General features: G+C 33.3%; 3 protein-coding genes across 5 annotated transcripts; 1 reads left to right on the forward strand and 2 right to left on the reverse strand.

Annotated features, from left to right (window-relative positions):
• Positions 1-2029: 2029 nt before the first annotated feature.
• On the reverse strand, positions 2030-9348 carry LOC128214790 (3-oxo-5-alpha-steroid 4-dehydrogenase 1-like). 3 transcript variants are annotated; one of them, XM_052921434.1, is made up of 9 exons: positions 9302-9348; positions 7902-8048; positions 7685-7768; positions 6863-6942; positions 6401-6454; positions 4716-4808; positions 4188-4330; positions 3175-3355; positions 2032-2491 (listed from the first exon to the last, which is right to left on the reverse strand). In XM_052921434.1, exons 1-9 carry the CDS (start codon positions 9311-9313, stop codon positions 2428-2430), a joined length of 858 nt encoding a protein of 285 aa, XP_052777394.1. In that variant the 5' UTR covers positions 9314-9348; the 3' UTR covers positions 2032-2427. The 3 variants fall into 3 exon arrangements, with proteins under 3 accessions (XP_052777396.1, XP_052777394.1, XP_052777395.1); XM_052921435.1 differs by having other exon boundaries at positions 2034-2491; positions 4224-4330; XM_052921436.1 differs by lacking the exon at positions 7685-7768 and having other exon boundaries at positions 2030-2491.
• A 118-nt stretch (positions 9349-9466) lies between these two features.
• LOC128214722 (uncharacterized) lies at positions 9467-13604 on the forward strand. The gene is made up of 4 exons (XM_052921346.1): positions 9467-9648; positions 10281-10532; positions 11006-11079; positions 12087-13604. Exons 2-4 carry the CDS (start codon positions 10300-10302, stop codon positions 12356-12358), a joined length of 579 nt encoding a protein of 192 aa, XP_052777306.1. The 5' UTR covers positions 9467-9648; positions 10281-10299; the 3' UTR covers positions 12359-13604.
• An 864-nt stretch (positions 13605-14468) lies between these two features.
• Positions 14469-22363, reverse strand: LOC128214635 (39S ribosomal protein L13, mitochondrial-like). Its single transcript, XM_052921200.1, has 7 exons — positions 22223-22363; positions 20493-20616; positions 19225-19318; positions 18538-18598; positions 16894-16980; positions 16469-16590; positions 14469-15213 (listed from the first exon to the last, which is right to left on the reverse strand). The coding sequence occupies exons 1-7, from the start codon at positions 22241-22243 to the stop codon at positions 15117-15119; spliced, it is 606 nt and encodes a 201-aa protein (XP_052777160.1). The 5' UTR covers positions 22244-22363; the 3' UTR covers positions 14469-15116.
• Between the last annotated feature and the right edge of the window lie 76 nt (positions 22364-22439).

Here is a 22439-nt window from a genome sequence, read left to right on the forward strand (position 1 = left end):
CGTTCATATTTTATATAAACCGAGGTTGTTTTCGATGAAAAATGGCCGAGGAGTTCCGATTGCAGGTTAATGTATGTAAAGTTTCTGATTCAGTGTTGAAATCACCTCGCAAATGAAATCCTAAACACCAAACAGTTATACAGAAAAACATGTTTTGACATCAAATTGTATCTATGTGCCGTGTCTTTTCTTTCTTCTAGAAGTAATTTCACTATGATGAATCCTGGCGTTCTGAAAGTGTGGAATTATTTCTTCTTTTGTAAATGTTTTCTTACTAACATCTCTTTCATATCTGTCAATTTAATCCAGATTGCAAAAAAAGAAAAGTGTTATTATCATTGATAAAGATACAGTATTCTTCACTCAATAAACCAAGCAATGTATTTTAATATCGATTTTTTGGTTGAACTTGCAGACAGTAAAACTCAATAAAAACGTCGTTGCTAAAGTTCCTCTTGTATACATAATAACAATCATAACCATGCAATTAAAAGATGAATAAATAACCAAATGGGACAGTATGTTTGTTATTAATTTGCCGATTAAACATAATTAAAGTATTGAGTGGAAATATTACATATATTGAAATTAAAAATGCGAAAATGGACAGATGCTTGAATGTTTACTGGTCAAATTTGTCTCAAACTATAAACGTTACACAGTTTAATCCAACTACCTGACAAACAGAACTGAACAGATAATTTATGTAGATGATAATAAATTTACAAAGATTTCTTTAAGGTAAACCCCAACTCCGCTTCACTACATGTATCTTCTATTGAAGTGACTCCACTTCCTTAAAAGAGGTAGAGCTTCTGGTCCTGACCTAATTAATGGTGTTGTCTTAATGGAAGTCGAAAAATAATTTCGACCCCGCTTGCAAATCTATTGAATTACTCGTTACGTATAGGGAAGGTCCCTCGCCAATGGAAACTCGCTCATGTCAGTGCAAATTTTAAAAAGTACGGCCCCCAGGACGTCAGCCACTACAGACCCATTTCCCTGATGAGCGTTCTTAGTAAGAACCTTGAACGCATTATTCATAAACATGTTTTCAACTCTTCACTCAAACCAATGTAATAACGACTTTCAAGTCTTGGTTTGTCCCAAAAGATTCGACTGTCAACCAGCTAGTATCCGTGTTTCATTCTTTCTGTCAAGCCCTCGATGAAGGAAAAGAAATCAGGGCAGTTTTATGTGATATATCCAAAGCTTTTGATAGAGTCCGTCTTAGTGATCTTTTATTTAAGTTACAAAGAAGTGGTATAACAGGGTGTCTCTTTCATGGTTTATGAAGTACTTATCAGAACGAAAACATTGTGTTGTCCTTACAGGAACATTTTCAGATATAGTTTTCATCTCGGTTTAAGTTATCCAAGGTTCAGTTTTAGGCCCATTAGTATTCCTAATAATTATAAACGATATTGTCGATGAATTACATCAAAGAAAAGACTTTTTGCTGACGATATGACACTTTACATTGTAGTTGTTAAATCTATTATTGCTCCTAAATTTACATATTTGTAGAATGTATGTGCCTTATATAATATTTACTTGGCTCAAAGGTATGGAATGACAGAAGAATAAGTCAGCTACTTTTGTACATGCAAACCATCAACTTGGATATTATGTTATCCATCAACAACTGGTAGCATTTACGTGTATTTTATAAGATATTAAGTATAATATCGTTCGATGATAATCGATTATGAATGGGCACACACTGATAATTATTTCATTATACATGACTTCTATTATTTGATTATCGCGCCTCACTACAATTAAGTGACATATGACTTACGGGTATGGAACTTTCTTCAGATTTACATAAAACTTCACGCATAACAGCTATCCACCATCACATAGCTACATTGTATGAATTATACCAGTTTAATAATGATTTAAAGGTCAGTCATATGAAACTAAAGAGAAATTGCAGTAGTGCCTTCCACTCATGTTTGCTTGATGTACTTGCATTAACTCGGCAAGATAGAAGACTATAGGTATAAAATATGTTTAATTTATTTGTATAATGAATCCTATCACAGACATGTTAATAAAGCGCATTAAAATACATATAATCAACAAATGAAAAGTTCAACATGTGTTTAGCACCAAGGTTCAGTAAAATGTTACTCCAAATCAAGTACATGTAACATACATTATAAGTAACAGGGTAACAAGGTGACCACAATGTGATATAGGGGTTCAGAAAACCAAATTCGGGTTCGAACTTTGCTATATCCCCTATCTGGTCATCTACAAATCGCATATTCCAGAATCTATATTTATGGATAAAATTCATAAATATGTCATAACAAAACAAGTCACAATGCTCAAAGATGCTAAAGATTCCGCAACAATTTTTCATAGGCAACTCATTTTTATCAAAGCAATATCCCTGAGTATAGCCCTGCAGCACTCTGCCTAGTAAATGAACGGTATCAGGGCCTTTCTTTGACTTGGATAGTCTTCAAACTGCCGCTTGTACCTGGAAAATTCCAAAAAAAAATCAAATTAGATGGGGTTGTTCCGATTATACAGCATAAATAGTCAGTGTAAATAATACTCAATATCCATACTTTTAATAAAAAAAATGAACAAATGTCCGTGGTGGTTCATGAAAATTATAAATAAACTAGAAATGTGTCCATAGGACCCGAATGCCCCCATGCCACAAAGGCAAGGGCCATTATTCTGTCCATTATCCACAAATGTGCATCAAAATATTAGAAGCACAACTTAATAATGTCAAATACCTTCATGAAAGATCTCATGAGTGTATGTCTAATAATTTTGCAATTATGAGCGACATATGTTCAACAAGTCGTAAAATGCCATCTTTTGCTTATTCAACTAGCTATTTCAAGGACCATCACTCTGGTATTACTATGTGTAGCAGGAAACCGCAAGTACACAACACAAGCTTTCTCGACTCGAGCTGAACTGGTTTTGGAGCTTTGAGCGAAATAAGTATGTATATTACTTACGGACAGATTCACAGACGGCATGACACACGAAGGCAAATCAATATGGGCCCCCATGATATTTTTTTATTTAAGAACAATGTATAACATGTATATATATTATAGGACAATAGAACTATAAACAATGAAGAAGGAAATAAGACCTATTTTTACAAAGTTTTAAAACAAACATAAATCTTTCACATACCAGTTATGATTATGCCATGATCGGGGTAAAAATGTCGCTGCACCAAAGAGAGCCCAAACCAGCCCTGCGAGAGACCACGTGGCCAGTGACCAGCCTAGCCACTCCACCAATTCCCCGAAATAGTTTGGACATGAGATCACTTCATACAGGCCTCCCCTGGGTATGAAGTAGCCGCTGTCTCCTGGAAATGGTGTTCACATGTTCCAACTGAGTGGTGTCCTTAAGATTGATTGGAAATATGTTGTTTTAATATACATTGTACATGCGAAAATGACAAGAACGATGAGTGGTTTCAACCTTGTTGATGGAGAGGCAGAACTCATCAAATCTAAGCCAGAGTGAGAAAATGTAGTTTCCAAGTAATGAGTCATTGAGAACACCTCTGCAATTTTCAATAGAAAAATACTTTGGATGTATACAGATGGTTAACTATGTCATTACATTTTACTACGCTGCAAGTTCAAATACTCTGTAATGCTGACCATAAACTGTTAAAATATGTCAACATATAACAGTCATGTAAACATTTAAACACCTAGTTTAAGCCTTCTATAAGTAACCCCACCCCTTAATCAGTGTATAGTACACAACCACTAAGTATAGATCTTAATCTAATTGCCTGGTGCCTTCTTATTAGATCTCCAATCTGAGTATCCTGCTGTGCAGTTTTGGAGGTTTTATTATATAAATGGACCCTAAATGGCCCTGAGCCAATAAACCAATATTCAGGAAATTGGCCCCTACTGTGACACCAGCGCAATTAGCAGAAGATGCACAGCAGGGGATTATCAAACCAAACATTCCTTAAACTAGGCCTTTAAGTCCTATCACTCTAGCTGAATCACCTTTGTGTGTTATGCAACTTTCTCTGGACAACCGCTGACATATCTTAAATCAAGCAGCACTCAGAGCAATCAATTTATATCATGTACAGTTTGAGACCGTCAATGATTTTGATGTCAAAATACTATTTTTAAGTTACAGAGGGTCATTTCAAAGACTGGCATATTTACCATCTACATTAGTTTGAAGGGAGGTCATAACTTTACCGTCTTCAGTCTTGGGTCGACGGAGAGATCTCAACTTGTAGTCGGCCCATCTGTTAATCACGAACCCCAGAACAAAAATCACAATCCCGCATATAAACCGAGGGTCACTGAAATATATACAACGTCTGTTTCTAGCATCTGACATTTTGCTCGAGCGAGGAATGGGGGAAGTCCTTCTTATAAAAAAAATCTATAACTAATTATTTTAAATTGCTTGTTTTCTTATAATATAAACGCTTTCATCTGTTTTGAATAAAAACTGTATTTGTCATGGGGGAGCATTTGCAATTGTACTGTTCGTCCATCCTTTCCTTTCATTTATAGAGTTGTAATGTTCCTGTGACAGCTCTTGTTGTTCCAGAATTAACTCCATTTTATTATTTAACACTAACTTCTTATAATTTCTTGGAATTTCATCATGTATCATCGATTAATGTTTACAAATCATCCACATCAGTTTTGTTATAAAGATCAGAAGCTCTAAGAACTTACTAGTAATAATTTGATGCATAAACGGCACTGCCAATGAAATCTGCATTCAGAAAATGGAACAAACAGTTTGGAAAGAAGCCTCCCAGTGTAATCCTGAAAGGCAACAAAGACAGTTTTATAAATAATATTCAAATGTTATACTTAAACAACATCAATTCACAATGTGAATTTAAATTTCAATCGGGCTAGCATGGCAAATGTATTGAATAATTCTGAATTATTTACAGTCGGCACTCATTGGCAAAAGTCAAGAAAACGAGAAAATTAAGCAAAATGAATAATAGAATATGAGCAAAGAAAAATCATCTACTTGGAGCACTAGATAAAAAATATGACAATGCTGTTAATGAACACAGTCATTAGGTTATGTATCTTTCTATTCTACCATTATAGTCTTTAAGAATGTTCAAAACACATCAACAATTTTACTTAAATCATTGGTAATGAAACACAAAATCTTATTTTTTTAAATAAGCGGTTCTTATAGGTAATTGTTAAACGGCTTAGCATGACAAATAGATGGGGGTCTGTTTGAGTATAAGGAATTCATGCCCATGCAGGGTAAATGGTTTGGGACCCAATTGAAATTGTTTCTAAAGTCATTTACAATGTATATTCATTTTAAGGTACTTCCTACTGTTTTAATGCAAATGTCCGAACAAATAACAATCTTTCTGTACAATAGTCAGAAGTTAAAAGCTTTCAATTCTGATTTCAGATTTCAGATTAATCCTGAACTTTATAACCCTTGAAAATGATTGAATCACAGGCATCTGAATCATTGTTTGCCACTAAAATGTTGTTTAAAACCATTTTGGGTACTTTGGGAATTAATTTATCTGTACACTGAAGCATAAAATAACTTCAATAGGTCTGTTTTTAGTACTGTTTACACGGGGAAAATTGACGATCTGAATTTGCTGTACTCTTTCCGACTAAAGAAAAACACGAGAATTGGACATTGAATTATGCTTGTTTGTCTAAAGACAATATAGTTATACCAACATATTGCACACCATTTTAAAGGTAATTGACTCTTCTTTCCATGTCACTTATTTAAAAATGGATTGTTTTTATGTTGGTAAAGAAATTTGCATTAAACTGGACTCTACCGTGAAATCGGGTAAGTTTGAGTTACATACCTTGTTTCTTTTTTGTATATGAAAGACACTAAATATCTTCAGATGTATTGTTTATCTCATTGTATGTACCCAAAATGGTTTTAAACAACATTTTAGTGACAAACAATGATTCAGATGCCTGTGGATTGAATATATTAAGAATTTAAATATGATATTAATATTTTTCAGGCAACACAATCTATGGTTAAACATGAGTTCTAAGCATATTTCATTATGCAATTTTGTCATTTTTGTGTGTGTAGAGCACATAATTACCAATAGTTGTACAGTGCATGGGTACGAAAAGCACAAAATGGTCTAAAATAGTACATCAATTTGATACTGTTAATAAACGGTACAGGGGATTTAAAATACCATTTTTCAAAAAATAGAAAAAAAAGTGAACACCAAGTTTCTTTATGAATATGGGCAGACTAGTCTAAAATGAAATAAGATAGAAATAAAATATGGGATTCTTCTAATCACTAACTGAAGGATTTAATATATAAAAAAAACGTAAGAATCCGTCAACATACAATTAATTGCAATTAAAGCCAGACCTACCCCAGTGCAACCTGTCCACTTCTGTACCGCATAGTTAAAGGATGGATAATGCCTCTGAAAGATAGAAGCATTTACACAGCACTATTAAATGTATTGAATGCAATGTTCTACTACTCGGGTTAGACTATATCTAGCTACTGTTGTGGTTGTTAAACGATGTACAGTTGAATTAACTGTTTCATCGAAACTAACAGCAAATTCATACCTAGATATTTCTAACAATAGTGCACAATATTTAAAATATATATTCTAGGTACAAAGCCACTTCCAAACCCCTTAATGAAACAGCCTTCTTTACTGTTATTACAATACATTATATTTCAATGGCATTGCAGTTTATTCAAAAGCTTGTATTTCATGTGGGGAAATGAGAAAGTAATACTTAGAAATACATGCTTGAGAAAAATATTTGTATAAAAAAGAGTTTCAATTAAATAAACCATAAATTTAAGTAACCTGTACCTATGTATGTAATGGCATAACCAGAGTGCTAAGAATATGTAGTTTACAGTTCCTCTACTGTCACCATAGAGATAAAACACCTGAAATGGAAGAAACAAAAAGAAGAAATCAAGGGCGGACTGTTAAAAATAAAAGTATTAACATCATTTTCGAACAGAAATATGAAAATCTACGATCTGATTTTTTATATCATGGGTTTGCAGATATTTACACAAAAATTCGCTCTTTCCAAGACAAAAAATAAAAAAGTTGTAAGAATGGTATATCTGTGAGAGTGCAGCTTTCTTTTACATCAGCCGCAACCCTGACATGACTGAAATTATACCCTCACGCTGAAGCTCAGCACTCTTGTGAATTTTAATAACTGACAGGTTTTGGGTGCCAAAGCTATTTCATAATTCATACCCATATGTATATATAAATAACAAGTTTGTTGTTTGGATTTTTGATTTTCCAGTGAAAATTTGCTACAAAGCTTTCAGATTTTTTTCAAATATAATGTTTTGAATTTTACTGTAGATAATGCGCTAGGATAAATAATATGCATGGGGAAAATAGTGAGAACAAATCTTCAAATCCTACGTTTAGTACACAAGTATATGTTTTTAACTGTAATTATTTATTCCAAGTCCCTTAATAAGATCTATAATACACCAACAATAGTTTTAATCATACTCTGGGGACACTAACTGGGTATTTCTATTGTATTTTAAAAATTCAGTAAATGTGACTGTTTCATAATAAACTCTTAAAAATATTTCAATAATTAACAGATGGCAAATAAGCAATCAATCTATATCCATTAAGAAAATGTCAACGTACCAAAATAAACATTAAAACCCCTGGAATGGCATCAGAAAAAATGTGTCCAAGACGCTGTGGAATCATTGGTCCCCAATTGCCCGCCTATAGAAACAAAAAGAAGAAAACACAGTGTCACACCAAAGGCAAAGTTAAAATATTGATATTATTGGTTTGAATTGAACTAAATCCTCTGAATATGAGGCAGGGCTATACTGTCACAAACGTATACCCTTACCTCTGAACCTTCATGTTTTCCATAGGGTGCAGGTTTGGCCCACTGTGCTATAAGTGTGATCACAGACAGAAGAAACCCTAGGATGACAAGGCCAATATGAACCCAAAACCTGGTTTCATCATCTCTGTAGAGTGACCAAGGTATGGCCTGAAATCAGATAATATATGAAGAAAATCTAAGAGCAATGTAAATGGATGCCAACCTTGGTCTGTTTTTCTCACTTGACCAAGGTGTTATTACTCTGACAATAATATTAAGCATTATATTTGGACATTTTTTACACACACACACACACACTTTTAAATTGAAATATAAGTGTTTATCCGGACTTAATGATTTATTTTTTAACAATGAATTCTTGAAATTCTCTCAATTTTTCATCAACTCTATTCTTATGTTTTTATTATTTTACCTTTTACTTGCCTTTTTTCATATTGTAGTCTAAAAACAGTCAGTTTTCTTCAAATTCAACTGATACAAATGGCATTTCATTCACCATTAGTTGAATTTTTCACTTAGATGCTTTATGAATACATTCCTTAAATTCAACATACTTATTTAAAATATTTTTTTTAGTAAGTTGAATCATTCAATTAGATGCTTTATGAATACAGCCCGAACAAATGAAATCAGATAAAATGATGTCATGTATATTTTTATTTTATATGATTATATTAGTCCATATAAACAGCCGCTTCAGTCTTTTTGTGTTGGCGACTCTACGCGTCCATATCCCACTTGTTGTTTTCCTAGCCAAGAATGACAGATCCCAGCGCTAAGTATATTGAGCGGAAAGATAATGGGCACCTGCTAGATAGTTAAAAAATGGCTATGCTTTGTTGACAGTTCGATCTGAATTTGTGTTTAAGTGTAATAAGAGAAAGGTAATGGCTAAAAATGATTTATGTTTTATATTTAACAATGCAGTGTTAAATATTGTGGAGTTACAGTTGAAGAATATGTTTTACATTGGTATGAATCAGTCGACTTGTAGCTTATAGGGAACAAAATGAATGTCCAAATGTTAAAAAAAAATCCTTATACGTGAATTATTGGCTAATGATTATATGAAGTACATAATGTACTGTATGAACATGATCAAGATTTTGAAGTTATGACAATATGGGGACATTTTATGTCCAAAATAAAACAACATGAATTTAAAGACAATAGTAATCAGAGGGTTTTCTCATGATTTTTTTTTACATTATATTCATTATTATATAATCCGTAGACTATATATATATACATGTATGGTAAAAAAACATTCGTGAGAAACCCTTGTGCATGTGATTCACTAGTGTCTTTGGAAATTAAAGGAAACATTGAAGTCTCTAAGCAGTGGAAAGTTAATAAAATAGTTATGCACAGGTGAAAGTGATTTAAAGGGGAGAATTTACCTGCATACCCATTTCCAGTTCTTGTTGGGTAACAAATGTCAACCTGATTTTACAACGCAACAATATTTTATTCAACACCGTCAGATGTAAGAACGCTTATCATTGGTCGAGGTTATGTCTTCGTGGCTGCCATTGGTTGTTGGATAACCCGGAAGTAAATGACAATGTAAACAAACTAAACATGTGATTGCAGGACCTTTTATCTTGTACAAATTAACTGATCATGATATATCAATATTGTCACGCAAGGGGTTTATTTTAATTATAACAAGAGCAGAATAATTTAGCAGATTAAGTTTTAATTCATTTAAAAACAACACCACACAACTCTGCTGAACAGAATTGATGTAAGCAAGTACTAAAGTAAAATGAACAACTGTTAAAAGAAACACAATTATTGTCTAACAGTATGTAAACATCACACTGCACTAGAGCACAACAAGCAAATACATATGTTTTAATGGTTTTTGATCAAGATGCATAGCTTGATAACAGCTGAATGAATGAAAGAATCTCTACATCTTGACAATATAATACATACAAAAAGTACCATGTAGATTGTATGTGTTTTATCATTGGTAACATGTGAACTTAGATTCATGTGTATTTTACAAAAGTTATAAGATATAGACAATTATTTTTTGCACATACACAACACAGACGACAAAACATGGTACATGTACCTTTAACCTAAAATAATAGACATTCATAACAGGATTCTTCTAATCCCTAAAAAAGATTTACCGTATTAGAAATCTGAAAAAACAATTATTGGCACTATTGGTTCCTCAACTTTTCCTTAAAAATTCATACAATCAACAATCATGTACTGGTAATATGGTGATGAAAGATATATTACATGGAAATTTAAAAGTTTTACATAAATACATTTCTCTGCATCAAAATCACTGTCATCAACAACAATATACTATAAAAGAAAAACAAAGAAAACAAATCAAAATCAAAATATTTTTTTCAGAAAGCACACTTACCAGATTATGCAGTCAGACCCCACCATAATGAAAGCAGCTGTAGGGGACACGACCCTGACTCAGGATAACAAAGTGTCTAACCAGGACAACACTTCAGATGCCTTATTTGAGAAACTGTACCATTATGACTTCCATGAGAACAAGAAATTTATGGATGGTTGGAGAAAGGTCAAAGAAGCAATTCCTCCACAGAAAATGAAAGAGTCTTTCATCAAAGCTCAAGTTTTCTTTTTTTCAAGGTACTTTATGTTCATGTAGCTGGGTTTTTTGGCAGTACAGCAACTCTTTTAAAACTGAACTGAATCACAGTCTAAAAAACTGTATTTTGTCCTGGTTATAATGGCAATATTTATAAAATGTATACTTTAATAATATTAAGTCTTCTCAGGAAATAAACTGACATACAATCTACCCTGGGCCCTGCTATAAGCCACTATGAGCATGTAATAAGAGCTACCTATAGATTGAAATATATTGGAAGGAGACCAAATAGAATAACCTGTACTTTGATAACATATATATCATGTTATATGTTTCCATAAATATTATTTTTCAGTGCTTCTTTATAATTCTTAGTAGCTCTCTATGGTTTTACATAGTACCTTCAATTATCCATTCTATTAGCTTTACAGGCTACAAGAATATTAAATCTATTTTGAATGTACTTAAACATGTAATCACTTTCCTTTATATTTGTTGTTTTTCTTTTCAGAGAATTGGAACCAGTCGATTATCAGAAGTATTGCAAATGGCTAGAGGATAATGAAAGAAATGTAGAAGAAACTGGTAAGAGAAAAAAATCTGCAGTTGGTCATGTCTCAAATGTGAGGGTGTGAGAGGATTAGTTGTTTAAGGTATCTACCTCTCACCCATGAGGTTGTGGGATCGATCTTTACCAGGATGAGAGTGGTCTAGTAGTCAAGGTGTCTGCCTTTCACCAATAAAGCTTTGGGTTTTATCCCCACCTTGGTGAGTGGTCTAGTGGTTAAAGGGTTTGCCTCTCACCCAAGAGGTTGTGGGTTCAATCCCCACCAGTGTGAGAGTGGTCTAGTGGTTAAGGTGTCTGCCTCTCACACAAGAGGTTGTGGGTTAAATCCCCATCAGGGTGAGAGTGGTCTAGTGGTTAAAGTGTCTGCCTCTCACACAAGAGGTTGTGGGTTTGAGCAACACCAGGGTGAGAGAGGTCTAGTGGTAAAGGTGTCTGCCCCTCACACAAGAGTTTGTGGGTTCAATCCCCACCAGGGTGAGAGTTGTTTAGTGGTAAATGTATCTGCCTCTCAACTGAGAGGTTGTGGGTTCAATCCCCACCAGGGTGAGATAGGTCTAGTGGTTAAGGTGTTTGTCCCTCATTCAAAAAGTTGTGGGTTCAATTCCCATCAGGGTGAGAGTGGTCTAGTAGTTCAAGTGTATGCACCTTGCCCAAAAGCTTGTTGGTTCGATCCTCACCAGGGGAACTTGCTAAAAGAGTCTCAAAATGTACATAAGTACTTTTCTTACCCAGGAATCAGATTCAAGCGTAATTCTATAAGCTATCAGCATTTGTCACCATCAAGCTTATAAAAATTAACTTGAATAAACTAAACCAACTGAGAACATTTTCTAAATCTTGAATAAAATGCACAAGGAAAGAAAATACATTCTGGTAGTTATCATGTGAGTATAGTGCTACAAATTGTTTTATTATTCCAGGAAATAAATATAAATTTCACAAGATGTGCCTATTAATGTAGAATATTTATAAATTATGTGCATAAGAAAGCCGAAGCATACCACAGCATATTCTTTGTTTTCAGCTTCTTACAAAACATGTATGGAAGAGAATACAAGTTTAGCAGATGTTACGAAACCAAAAACTAATGACACAAGTAGCAACAAGGAAGACATTGAGGGTGAAGTTATGGAGCCAAAACATCCAGAAAACTTTCTTGAGTTGGTAGAAATGATTCAGAAGGGGATTAAACTGCCTGGTACTGAGGAATTAGACATACAGCCCCTGAATGTGGAGCCCACACCCAGTGATAAACTGCCACCAGCGAAACCGTGGGAAGTGGATCTTCAGACTTGACAAGTTTTTTATCAGTTAATTACCAATGTCCATGTTAGAACAATGTGCTAACTTTGATATCTTGTCTGACATGAGAAAATTATGTTATATACATGAATACAGGCTCATGGTTTCAAGTGAAATAGTTATCACTTATTTTAAAGAGTGGATGTAGCATGTAGCAGACACTTGAATGTGAATTTCGCTACACGATTATGTAGTTGTGCAAATCTATTGATGAAGTACTATGGTATAGATAATTGGGTTAAATCTTGCCACACAGTTGCTGTCTTGTTATTGTTCTATGTTTTTGACTTGTATTCACGAAACTTTACATTGGCACTGCTCAAAATTGTTTACATGAACATACATGAACATTGACTATCCATTGTTCTTATAGTTTAAAGAAGAAAGATGATAGTCCTGGTTGGTGTTAATCAAGGTTTAGGTGAAGCTGGTACCATGCCCCATGTTTATGAATAGTCACAAACTTGCAATTTTAGACCCATATCTACAACAAAGACAGTTTTAGCTAGAGGGTTATAGAAAAGTGCTTCACCGTGCCATTAAAACTTGTACTATGGTTATAAAATAGAAATGTATACAAAATTTAACATATTTTGTTGTTGAAACCTTAAATTACATTTGTTAAACACAATTCCTAATATTTTCTGTTAAATATCATTATGTTCATTGTCTTCATGGCCAAATACAATACAGTGCCCCTTTTCCCCTAAGCAACCTGTCCCTTTTTTGCTGCACTCTGCCCTTCTGAAACCCTTGCTTAAACTTTTAACTTTCATTCTAGAATTGAAAATTTTAAACCTATAGATTCTATTAATTTACAAATTATTTTAAATGCTAGAAAATGATGTCATGAATATTTACCTTTGCGAAATCGACCAATACCAATACTGATACTTAAAATTCACAAAAAAGGAACCTTGCCAAAAATAAAACAATCTGAAAGTTAAAAAAAAGTTATCTCCTGCAAACAAGAGGTTCATGACTATAAGTACCTTCCATGGCCGAGAGACATAGGTTTATCCCAACCCACCTCAGTTAAACAAAATTAAGTAAAAATGTATATTTGTGGAACTCTTTTGTGCGTAGTGATAATAAATGCGATATGTGATAATTCGTGTTTGTCATGGATATGCGTGCAGTGATTCAGATTATGTTAATAGTCACATCAGTCTTTAAATAGTTCTGAGGAGAGTGAAGCATTATTTCTTGCCACAAGACAAGGTTTCTATGATGCTACAGATGACAGTCTTCAACAAGGGAGGTAATTACAATGTGATGACCATTAAAAAGGAGTTCCATAAGGGTGCTTGTTTTATCTTTTCCCGTGGGCTTGGTTCAATTTTTGGATCTACTTATCTGAGGTGGGAAAAAATCCTATCTTGCAAACCGGAGCATCATAGCCTTTAATGTGAAAATATCCTTCCAAAATACTAATATGATACACCAAAGTACACTGTTTGCTCTACCGCCAGTGCTCTTTTATGCTATACTCATAGGGAAAATGAGGCCTTTAGCATGTTAACAAGGTTTTTCCGATGTTTAACAAGAAAATGAGGCTTAAGTGTTTTTTTAACATTTGACCTAGTAACCTATTTTTTGACTCAAAGGACTCTTAGTCAATTATGACAAACATTTTGGAGACAATAATCAAGATTTCATAGAGACAAACATTGTGACCAAGTTAAATGAATATTCGGTGGAAAATTGTGCCCTCATGAGAGTTAGTTTCTCAGATTTGATCTTTAATTTTTTTTTGACTGGACATTTTAACCAAAATTCTAATAAAAAGAGAATGACCAAGTTTCATAAAGTTTAGTATAAAAATGTGGCCTCATTTTTTTAACAAACATTTTGAACATGGGCCTGTTGACTTAAATTTGACCCTACTTTTAACATATTCAAACCTGACCTAATTATTAATAAGACAAATATTCTGACATTTTGATGAATGCTCAGGGGTAGAAAATGTGGCACTAAGTAAGTGTGAGAATGAAAACTTCTCATCTAAGACATAAAATAACATGCACAACATTGACTGGAACAAATCGTCCAATCATGTTTTAGCTAAATGCATAATAAAATTGAACATACTAAAAACAAAACATTTATTTCATACTTTTATTCTCTTTCGTTTTATGCATGTAATTACACACAGGAAACAATTATTTCAAAACAATAATCATATCAAAATACTTCTGTCTTGTTTATGTCCATGAAAACACATAACACCATTTTCACAAACTGACATGTTTTATCACTGAACACAATAATAGTTCATAATCACAATCCAGCATTGTCACTATACATGTTTCACAAACAGCAGTGCCTTTCCTTGAAGGGACTTGCTCACAGATTTTATGCCGGCAACATTTTTTTTCAAACTTTGATCAAATTATTTTACTTTTAATATTATTATGAACAACACCAAACAGCTACTGGCAAATATTTATTTAAACAGAATTTTCTCAATCAATCCCTAATTTCATTCAATTTTCAACTCACACTTTTCAGCAAAATCCAATGTTCAACTAATGCTCTTATTTACATTTCTCATGATGTTTTGTTTCAAGCATTTTGTTCACACTTCACACTAAATTTAACTTTCGATGTCTGACCCATAAAACTTGAGTTAAGTCCCTTTTAATTAAAATATTCTTTAATCAATATTTTTTTTTTAAATTCGCTGTCCTGTGGCTTGAAAATAAACACAATCACTGTTCACATAATGACAAGGACTGGTCAAAAGTCAGGTTCACTTTTTCTTTGCACTTTTCTGAGGATTCAGCTTTTCTTGTTCCTTCACAACGTCTTCCAACGGTCTTCTCTTGAACATTATATGGTCTTTAGGCCTGAGTAAAGAAAGATATTACAATGTTATAGAATGATGAATCCATTAGCATATTGGACCTGTATATACAATTTAGATCTTGAATGTAAGATCTGTAAATTACTAACTATGTACACTAACAGTCCTTAAAACATTAATTAGTGAACCTGCTACCCATTTACCTCTAGAACTATATGAATGAAAGCAAAAAGTTTCTATCTGCTTCTATATTTGATATCATTTAAAACCTTTTTGCATTCACCCCTTTATTTACTAGTAGTGCAATTGACCTAACCTGGAATAGAAATTTCATTCAGGGGTGTTGGCAGTCCCATGAAGGCAATTTATTTTAAAGCACTCTCACAGATTGAAGGTTTTGACAACTTTTTTTATTTTTTGTCTTGGAACGAGCCAATTTTTGCGAACATTAATGGAAACCAGTTATACAAGACTGTTGACAAAAAATTAGTTCGCAGATTTTTCTATTTAAGAACAAAAAACAATGTTTTATGCATTTTCCTTAAACCGTTAGTAACGGTTTAATACATAAAACATTAATTTTCAAACAGAAATATGAAAATCTGCGATCTGATATTCTGTCAGCAATCTTTTTTCATTGGTTTGCAGATATTTACGCAAAAAATTGCTCTTTCCAAGACAAAAATAAAAAAAGTTGTAAAACGGTAAATCTGTGAGAGTGCAGTTTTAATGTTATTCTAATGCAAGTTTCACCTTTGAAAATGTTTTTTTTTATAGAATATACATTGTGCCACAAAAGCTCTCAAAGATGTTGACCTTTTTGATTGAGTTTTTAATATAATCGATCATCAGAATGACACTAATCAATTGTAATTTAGCTTGTAATATAATTTTTATATCAGAAACTGAGGGTTGATTGTCCAGAACTTTCTTAAAGATAGCAATGTTGTTTAACATCATTGTTGTTAATTTCAAATCTTTGCTTCTCTTGAAGGTTAATTGAGATACTTGTGCTCTGCTGTATATATAACAAGTGTTTCAGGTATACTTATTTTTCAATAATTGAGCACATCATGAAATATTTAATCTTTAAAAGTTAACAACATTGTTAATCTCATTGTTAACTTTAAAAATTTCCAAACAATGGGCCCATACTTGTTTTGTTTAAATATATTAGCACATGATCAAATATTTCACTTTTAAAAATTAACAACAATATTGTTAATCACATAAACTTTAACAAATTTCTGAAATTTCTGGCTTCTTTAAAATAAAACAAGACTCCAACTTTTACTTACCAGTCAAAGAGTTTGGGGAAGGATTTAACTTCTTCTTCGGAGAATGAGTCAAGGGTTTTAGGAACGACCTGAATCTGACGAATGACGTCCGACACGTTTTCCATGATTTCATCAGGAACATGCTATAAGGGAGTAGGAAAAAATGTCAGGTATATGTGAGTTGCATTGGTTAATGGTTTTGCGGACATGTAAAATGATGTCAAGAAAATGATGTCATAGTCATGGTAACAAATTTCAGGATTAATCAAAATAAGGATTAAAAGTTTTTATATCAGATTATCATTCATTCATGATGCATGCTTTTTGCAAGAGCTTTGCTTTAAACATATTTGAGCCTTGAACTGAATATAAATGACATACAAGCTTCTGCAAGCTTTGACCACTGATTGACTTTACAATACAGATCGACAAAAAAAATGTCTTACTTCATCTGGGAACAAATGCAGTCTCTTCATCATGTTTGGCCTCAGAAGGTTTTTCGGCCCGGCTTTGAATACTGTCTTGTACAACACCTGTAACAGTAACACGATAAGACAATTACATGGTAGGTTTAGGTCATGGGTATATAGCATTATCAGGGATGTGACCGACCTGGCAGCTGGAGGGCTGAAACACCTTTTAAAACTTTTTTTTTGGGGGGGGGGGGGTCTCTGGGGCCATTAGATCCGCGGAATTCCGCGAATCCGTGGACAAATCACATCCCTGCATTATCAAGGTTATATCTGGGTCTTTATTTAATGTTACCTGAAACTTAGTCACTATTCCTCATTGAAGTTTGAGCTGCTAAATACTGCTGATTAGTGGACAAATTTAGCTGAGAGGGTCTTTTTCTAAGGAAATGTTCATACTTTTGAGGAGTTCCATACCATCTATACCAGTAGAAAAAATGTGAGTGGATCTCATTACCTACTTTTAGCCAACATTATGTTTGTGCAGATAGTGTGGAAATCTTCATTTCTAGAAATAAGTTTTTGTCTTTCTTTTAATCTTACAGACATTTCTTTCCATTTAAAATCACTCTCATCCCACACCTGATTGGGCAATATTGACGCTTTCCATTATAAAGAAGTGGTTAAATCAGCCGCCCCAAAAGAACCCTCTTGTTATACAACTTATGCCTAAAAAGGTGTATCTATGCGGCTATGGATAGAGTGAAAATATGGTCCGTATCTTTGAAAGTGAATTATAACCAATGTTATCCAAGATGATATTTTTTACAAAGGCAGAGTCAATGGAAAATTCTACCACAGCTTCTATTTTTACTTGGCAATGTAGAAATAGAAACTTTTATTTTTGGAAAGACAAGTCACCTAATTGGACCATAATTTGTGGCAATATCTTATTAAGTGGGGCCACAATTGAAAAAAAAATGTGCTTGCCCATCTCACATATTGTTGGGTGGGTTATTAGGTAGGTCATTCTTTTTTAGTTAACTAACTTTTTAATTCCGTATTAAAAAAAACATCAACAAAATATGACCAAAATGAGAGGGTAAAACCCCTCTCTGTTCATGGTTATTTTTGTGGAATAATTAGGACGGGTAATACCAAACAAACTGTTTATTTGTTATGGCCTGGTAATTCTTTTCTGATAATGAACAATAGTCCAGACAACTTAGACCTTTTCTGCCCATTTTTGGAAAAAATTCAATTTGGGAAGATTTGCGATGCAAAATATGCCATTTTGAGAAAAAAATAATTTAATTTACCAAAAAAAATATTTTGATATTATTTCGACCTTTCCCTTTCAATAGACCTGAAATGGTTGAAATATCAACCCTTGTGAGTGTTAATATCTATTGCAATAAATCATGACCGTTAAAATTGCATATTGATCACTGAATGTGATGAAAAACAACGTTTTCTGGATTCATTAATCACCATCACTTTATATTATACAATTTATTAGGAAGATGAATAAACAATACAAGTATTAAGACTAAATTATTTATTCTTTTTACTTTTGATTAGGTGTTTTTTCTCCAGATTTGGAAAAATATCATATATTTTGCTAGGGGAATGTGTCCAATAGTCAGACACTTTGGAACTACGGTATAGAAAAAGGCTTGCCTTTGTAGGGTCTGCTTCATGTAACAGCCAGGAGGTTGTTCTTGATTTTCCTCCAGCAAATCTGCAAATATTTACTATTTATATTTATTTCATGCTTTTTGATAGTTCATGAAAAGAAAAGTATATTTAAACATGATAAACGCACTGTTTAAAAAAGTGAAATAAAAAATTCCTGAACTTTTGGTTCATTTCTCTATCGAATCCATACATTAACACACAGTGCTTGGTAAAACAATAACTGATGCCATTTATGTATGATGCCATTACTGCACATCATTTTATTTTTAATTAACCATCAAACAGCATAAAATAGAAGTGTGAAGTATTCTTGTTTTGTGTTACTGCCTCCAATATCATGGTTACTAGTTGAGAAAAAAATTATGATTTTTTTTTTTCAATATGTACTTCAGGAGCAACAAATATTCAAAGAATTCTCACTTGGGAGTATTTGGCAATCCTAGTAAATAATACTTTCCAATTTTTCCAATTTTTTTCACTGTATTACTGACTGGACTTAATACATAATTGACACAGCAGGAATTTCCTATTCATTGCGTTTTGTAATTTTAGTTTAGATAATACGGTTACATAGCAAGAAATTGATTACATGATAAAGTAATTGCTTATCAGCAAGCTTAAGCTTCAATGATCAATTTTTCGACAATACTTGATCATTGTCCCTAGTACCTGGTGTCAAGTTCAAAGTGGTGTTTACGCCACATATCATCCACCATCGCTATATGTTGCGTGTTGATAACAACAACATGGTCCCCGACATCCGCTGAAAAACATTTAATTGTTTGATAATTTAATGTCAATAACACTGAGAATATGAAATACATTATAAAATATAACATTATGTATATACACTGTACTTAAATTTACATAAAAATACTATTAATTTCTAAATGGAAGGCACATGAAAGAATCACTTATTTGGGCATCTATAAAGAAAGAAGCAACCAAGAAACATGTTAAGTATTTAAAGGGACTCGCTCATTTTTTTGTAAAATGCACTTTTTTGTATGATGAAATACTGTGAAATCATTAATGTTCGTGGGGCATTAATGTTCGTGGTTTTTGTGGGTTGGGTGATCCACGAATTTAAGAGCCCACGAAATTTAGACCCTTTATTCACTTTTTCAACTGACATGTTATGTACATACTTAGTTCTGGCTTCCATAACTTTAATGTTGATATTTATTTTTTTATGTTTACAACACATTAAAGTTATGGCGTAACCCCCATAGTAAAGTCAACCAGAATCAATTGAGTGTGATGATGCAATGCAATCACATGACCATGATGACGTCGATGGATTCTATTTATAGCATCGGATTCACATTGTTCATTTAGTTGAATCCAATTGCAGTAAGGCTGTAAATACCTTTTGATAAGTAAAAACAATTTATTTATTCCAAATTTGTTATTAGTTATTTATTAATTATTCGAAATAGAAAAAAATAACAGCAAAATAAACACTAGGTCACATGGGTATTATTTTTTTTCAAAAATGAAAAACCACGAATTTTAAGTACCCACGAAATTGTATTTTTTCGGCACACCACGAAATTTCATGCCAACGAATATAAATGATTTCACAGTAAAGTGTGGTAAATCATAAGAAGTGTTAAAACTTTGATACCAACAGCTGGAACCCTTCAACAAACAGTGATTTAGGCACAAATATTGCCTTGAAGTCCATGATTTTGAAAAGCTTTAATAACTCCATTCCTTAAATGGCTTCAAGGTTAAGTTATCCATAAGATTGTGTTTGAGTCCTTGTGGGCTGAGATTTGCAAATGTTTCTTGAGTGTATCGGCATGATATTGCACCCCACTAAAAGCAGATTTATTTTTTTACTTTAAATATATTTTTTTCTGCAATTTCGGTACCAAAGGGTAAAATAGTCATAAACATTTTAGAGTTTTCACAGACTAAAGTTACACACTTACACAAAGGATGATATAGTGGTTTGTGTCTTCCCTCCAAATACATGCACAGCTTTTCTGCTGATCTGAATGGACACTGATACTTTGCATCATACAGCCACCAGTTTCTGCTCATGCAACCCCATTGCTAAAAAATAAAGCAATTTTTCAACTGTTACAATATGGTTGATGCTATATATATACATGTACAATTGAATTTGTGATTTCACTGCCTGGCCACAGTGTTAAACGTAGTCTGTGTCTACAAGAATGACACTATAATGTAAGACAGTGTTCCATTGCTTGAAACCCATTTCTCCAGATAATTGACAAGCTAGAAAGGATCCATGATACAAGAGTCAAGAAAGCATGCAGATAATCGTTCCAAATACTTTCTTTGAAATTGAATTGGAACTGAAAGTGAAATTTGACTTCCATTATTTGGAGAACACCATTATAGGTGGCTGTAACAAAAATCTTTAGCACATGGACTATTCATTCCATCTATTTTTTGATGCTGCTATCTCGAGAGGAGCAGCTGTGAATATTTGGGTTATTTATGCAGATCCAGATCTCTTTGGCCTAGTGATTAAGGCATCCGCCTACAGACCCGAAGGTCATGGGTTCAATCCCTGGCTGCGTCATACCTAAGTGCAAATAATTGTATGTTGACGGATTTTTTTTAGATTTTTGATATGGCAAATCCTTCACGTACAAATTGTTTAGTATCAAAAGTGGGTAGTTGTTCCGATCAGGATTCCGGGTTAGAGCATATAGCGTCTATAAAATATCATAAAAACAAGAATTATTACCAGATAATGTTATTTTATATAAGTTCCGTATACAAAAAATAAAAATAAATATCCAACTTATAATTATGAGTTTGACGGCTTTTCTTCATTTCATTCTGTCAAAACATAACGATATATACATGAAGGGCACCTGCAAGGCTTTAGGGCACAGTTTTAAATCACTCGGTACATTTCGGCCGTGGCCGAGTTGTTACGATTGTATAACGAGGTCTATCTCGAAGCTTTGTCCGAGGAGGCCGAGTTATTACGATTGTATCGAGTTGTTCCCCTTCGCATAATTGTTGTCTGTGTCAGTCACCTTTCGTTTTATTGGAAAGGTAAACAACTTGTTTTAATGCATTAAATGCTTGTTTAGTGCAAAATAACATTTCACTTACATGGTAAAATATGAATATAACTCTTTATGATCAATATCAACCATAAAATACTTCACTTAAAACAATTTCAATATTTTTAAAACACCCCTTTTTTTTTGTACATTCCCGTTTAGACGTTAGGGATTGGAAGAATCCTGTAAAACACGTCTATTATTTTAGACTACGTCATACCTAAGACGTTAAAAGTTGGTACAAGTAGCTCCCTTGCCTGGCGCTCGGCATTTAAAGGGTAGTGCTTTGAAAAGTGCTGTAATCAGTTCTGATTTAACACAGGAAAGTTGTCGAAAGTTGTACCCGGTGTATCGGAGCTTCACAATGAGCACATAAAAAACCAAGGGGTCTTTTTGAAAAAGATCCGGATCTCCTTTTAAACCACCACTGTCACTTCCACATGCTGTCCCTACAGCATAAATCAAAGGGGCCCGTTGGAAATAAGTGCTTGCACTTCACGGGTTATCCTTTACCTCAGGTCTAAAGAATTACATACATACAACTTATTAATATTTGTCATATAATTTCGCGACAAAATTTACAAATAACTTTCTCTAAAAAATGAAAGTCATACCAGAACTCTGTTTCGGCTCATTCTATTCAGCACTATTAGTCCTATATCAGATATATTTTTACGTGGGTATCTCACTCTTCATTTCGACAAAAATACAAATCGAACGCAACATGTGAATTTGACATTCAAAACGGTGCACATGTAAACAATGACCCGATTAAAAAATCCCACCTTACAACTCTTTCTATTGCATGTGCACTCTTCTGAAGTACTTGTT

The sequence above is a fragment of the Mya arenaria genome, chromosome 13 (genome assembly GCF_026914265.1).
Source record: "Mya arenaria isolate MELC-2E11 chromosome 13, ASM2691426v1".
Classification (NCBI taxonomy): domain Eukaryota; kingdom Metazoa; phylum Mollusca; class Bivalvia; order Myida; family Myidae; genus Mya; species Mya arenaria.

What these genes read in the sequence shown, in the direction of transcription:
- LOC128214790 (XM_052921434.1), bottom strand. An exon ending in GGGTTTTAATGTTTATTTTG is followed by an intron (nt 6,943 to 7,684) that starts GTACGTTGACAT and finishes CTTCCATTTCAG; the next exon opens with GTGTTTTATCTCTATGGTGA. An exon ending in TCATGGCATAATCATAACTG is followed by an intron (nt 2,492 to 3,174) that starts GTATGTGAAAGA and finishes GGAATTTTCCAG; the next exon opens with GTACAAGCGGCAGTTTGAAG.
- LOC128214722 (XM_052921346.1), top strand. Translation starts at nt 10,300, where the DNA reads ATGCAGTCAGACCCCACCATAATGAAAGCAGCTGTAGGGGACACGACC. An exon ending in CAAGTTTTCTTTTTTTCAAG is followed by an intron (nt 10,533 to 11,005) that starts GTACTTTATGTT and finishes TTTTCTTTTCAG; the next exon opens with AGAATTGGAACCAGTCGATT. An exon ending in AAGAAATGTAGAAGAAACTG is followed by an intron (nt 11,080 to 12,086) that starts GTAAGAGAAAAA and finishes CTTTGTTTTCAG; the next exon opens with CTTCTTACAAAACATGTATG.
- LOC128214635 (XM_052921200.1), bottom strand. Translation starts at nt 22,243, where the DNA reads ATGAGCCGAAACAGAGTTCTG. An exon ending in TGAGCCGAAACAGAGTTCTG is followed by an intron (nt 20,617 to 22,222) that starts GTATGACTTTCA and finishes TTTATTTTTTAG; the next exon opens with CAATGGGGTTGCATGAGCAG. An exon ending in TTCCCCAAACTCTTTGACTG is followed by an intron (nt 15,214 to 16,468) that starts GTAAGTAAAAGT and finishes TTCTTTACTCAG; the next exon opens with GCCTAAAGACCATATAATGT.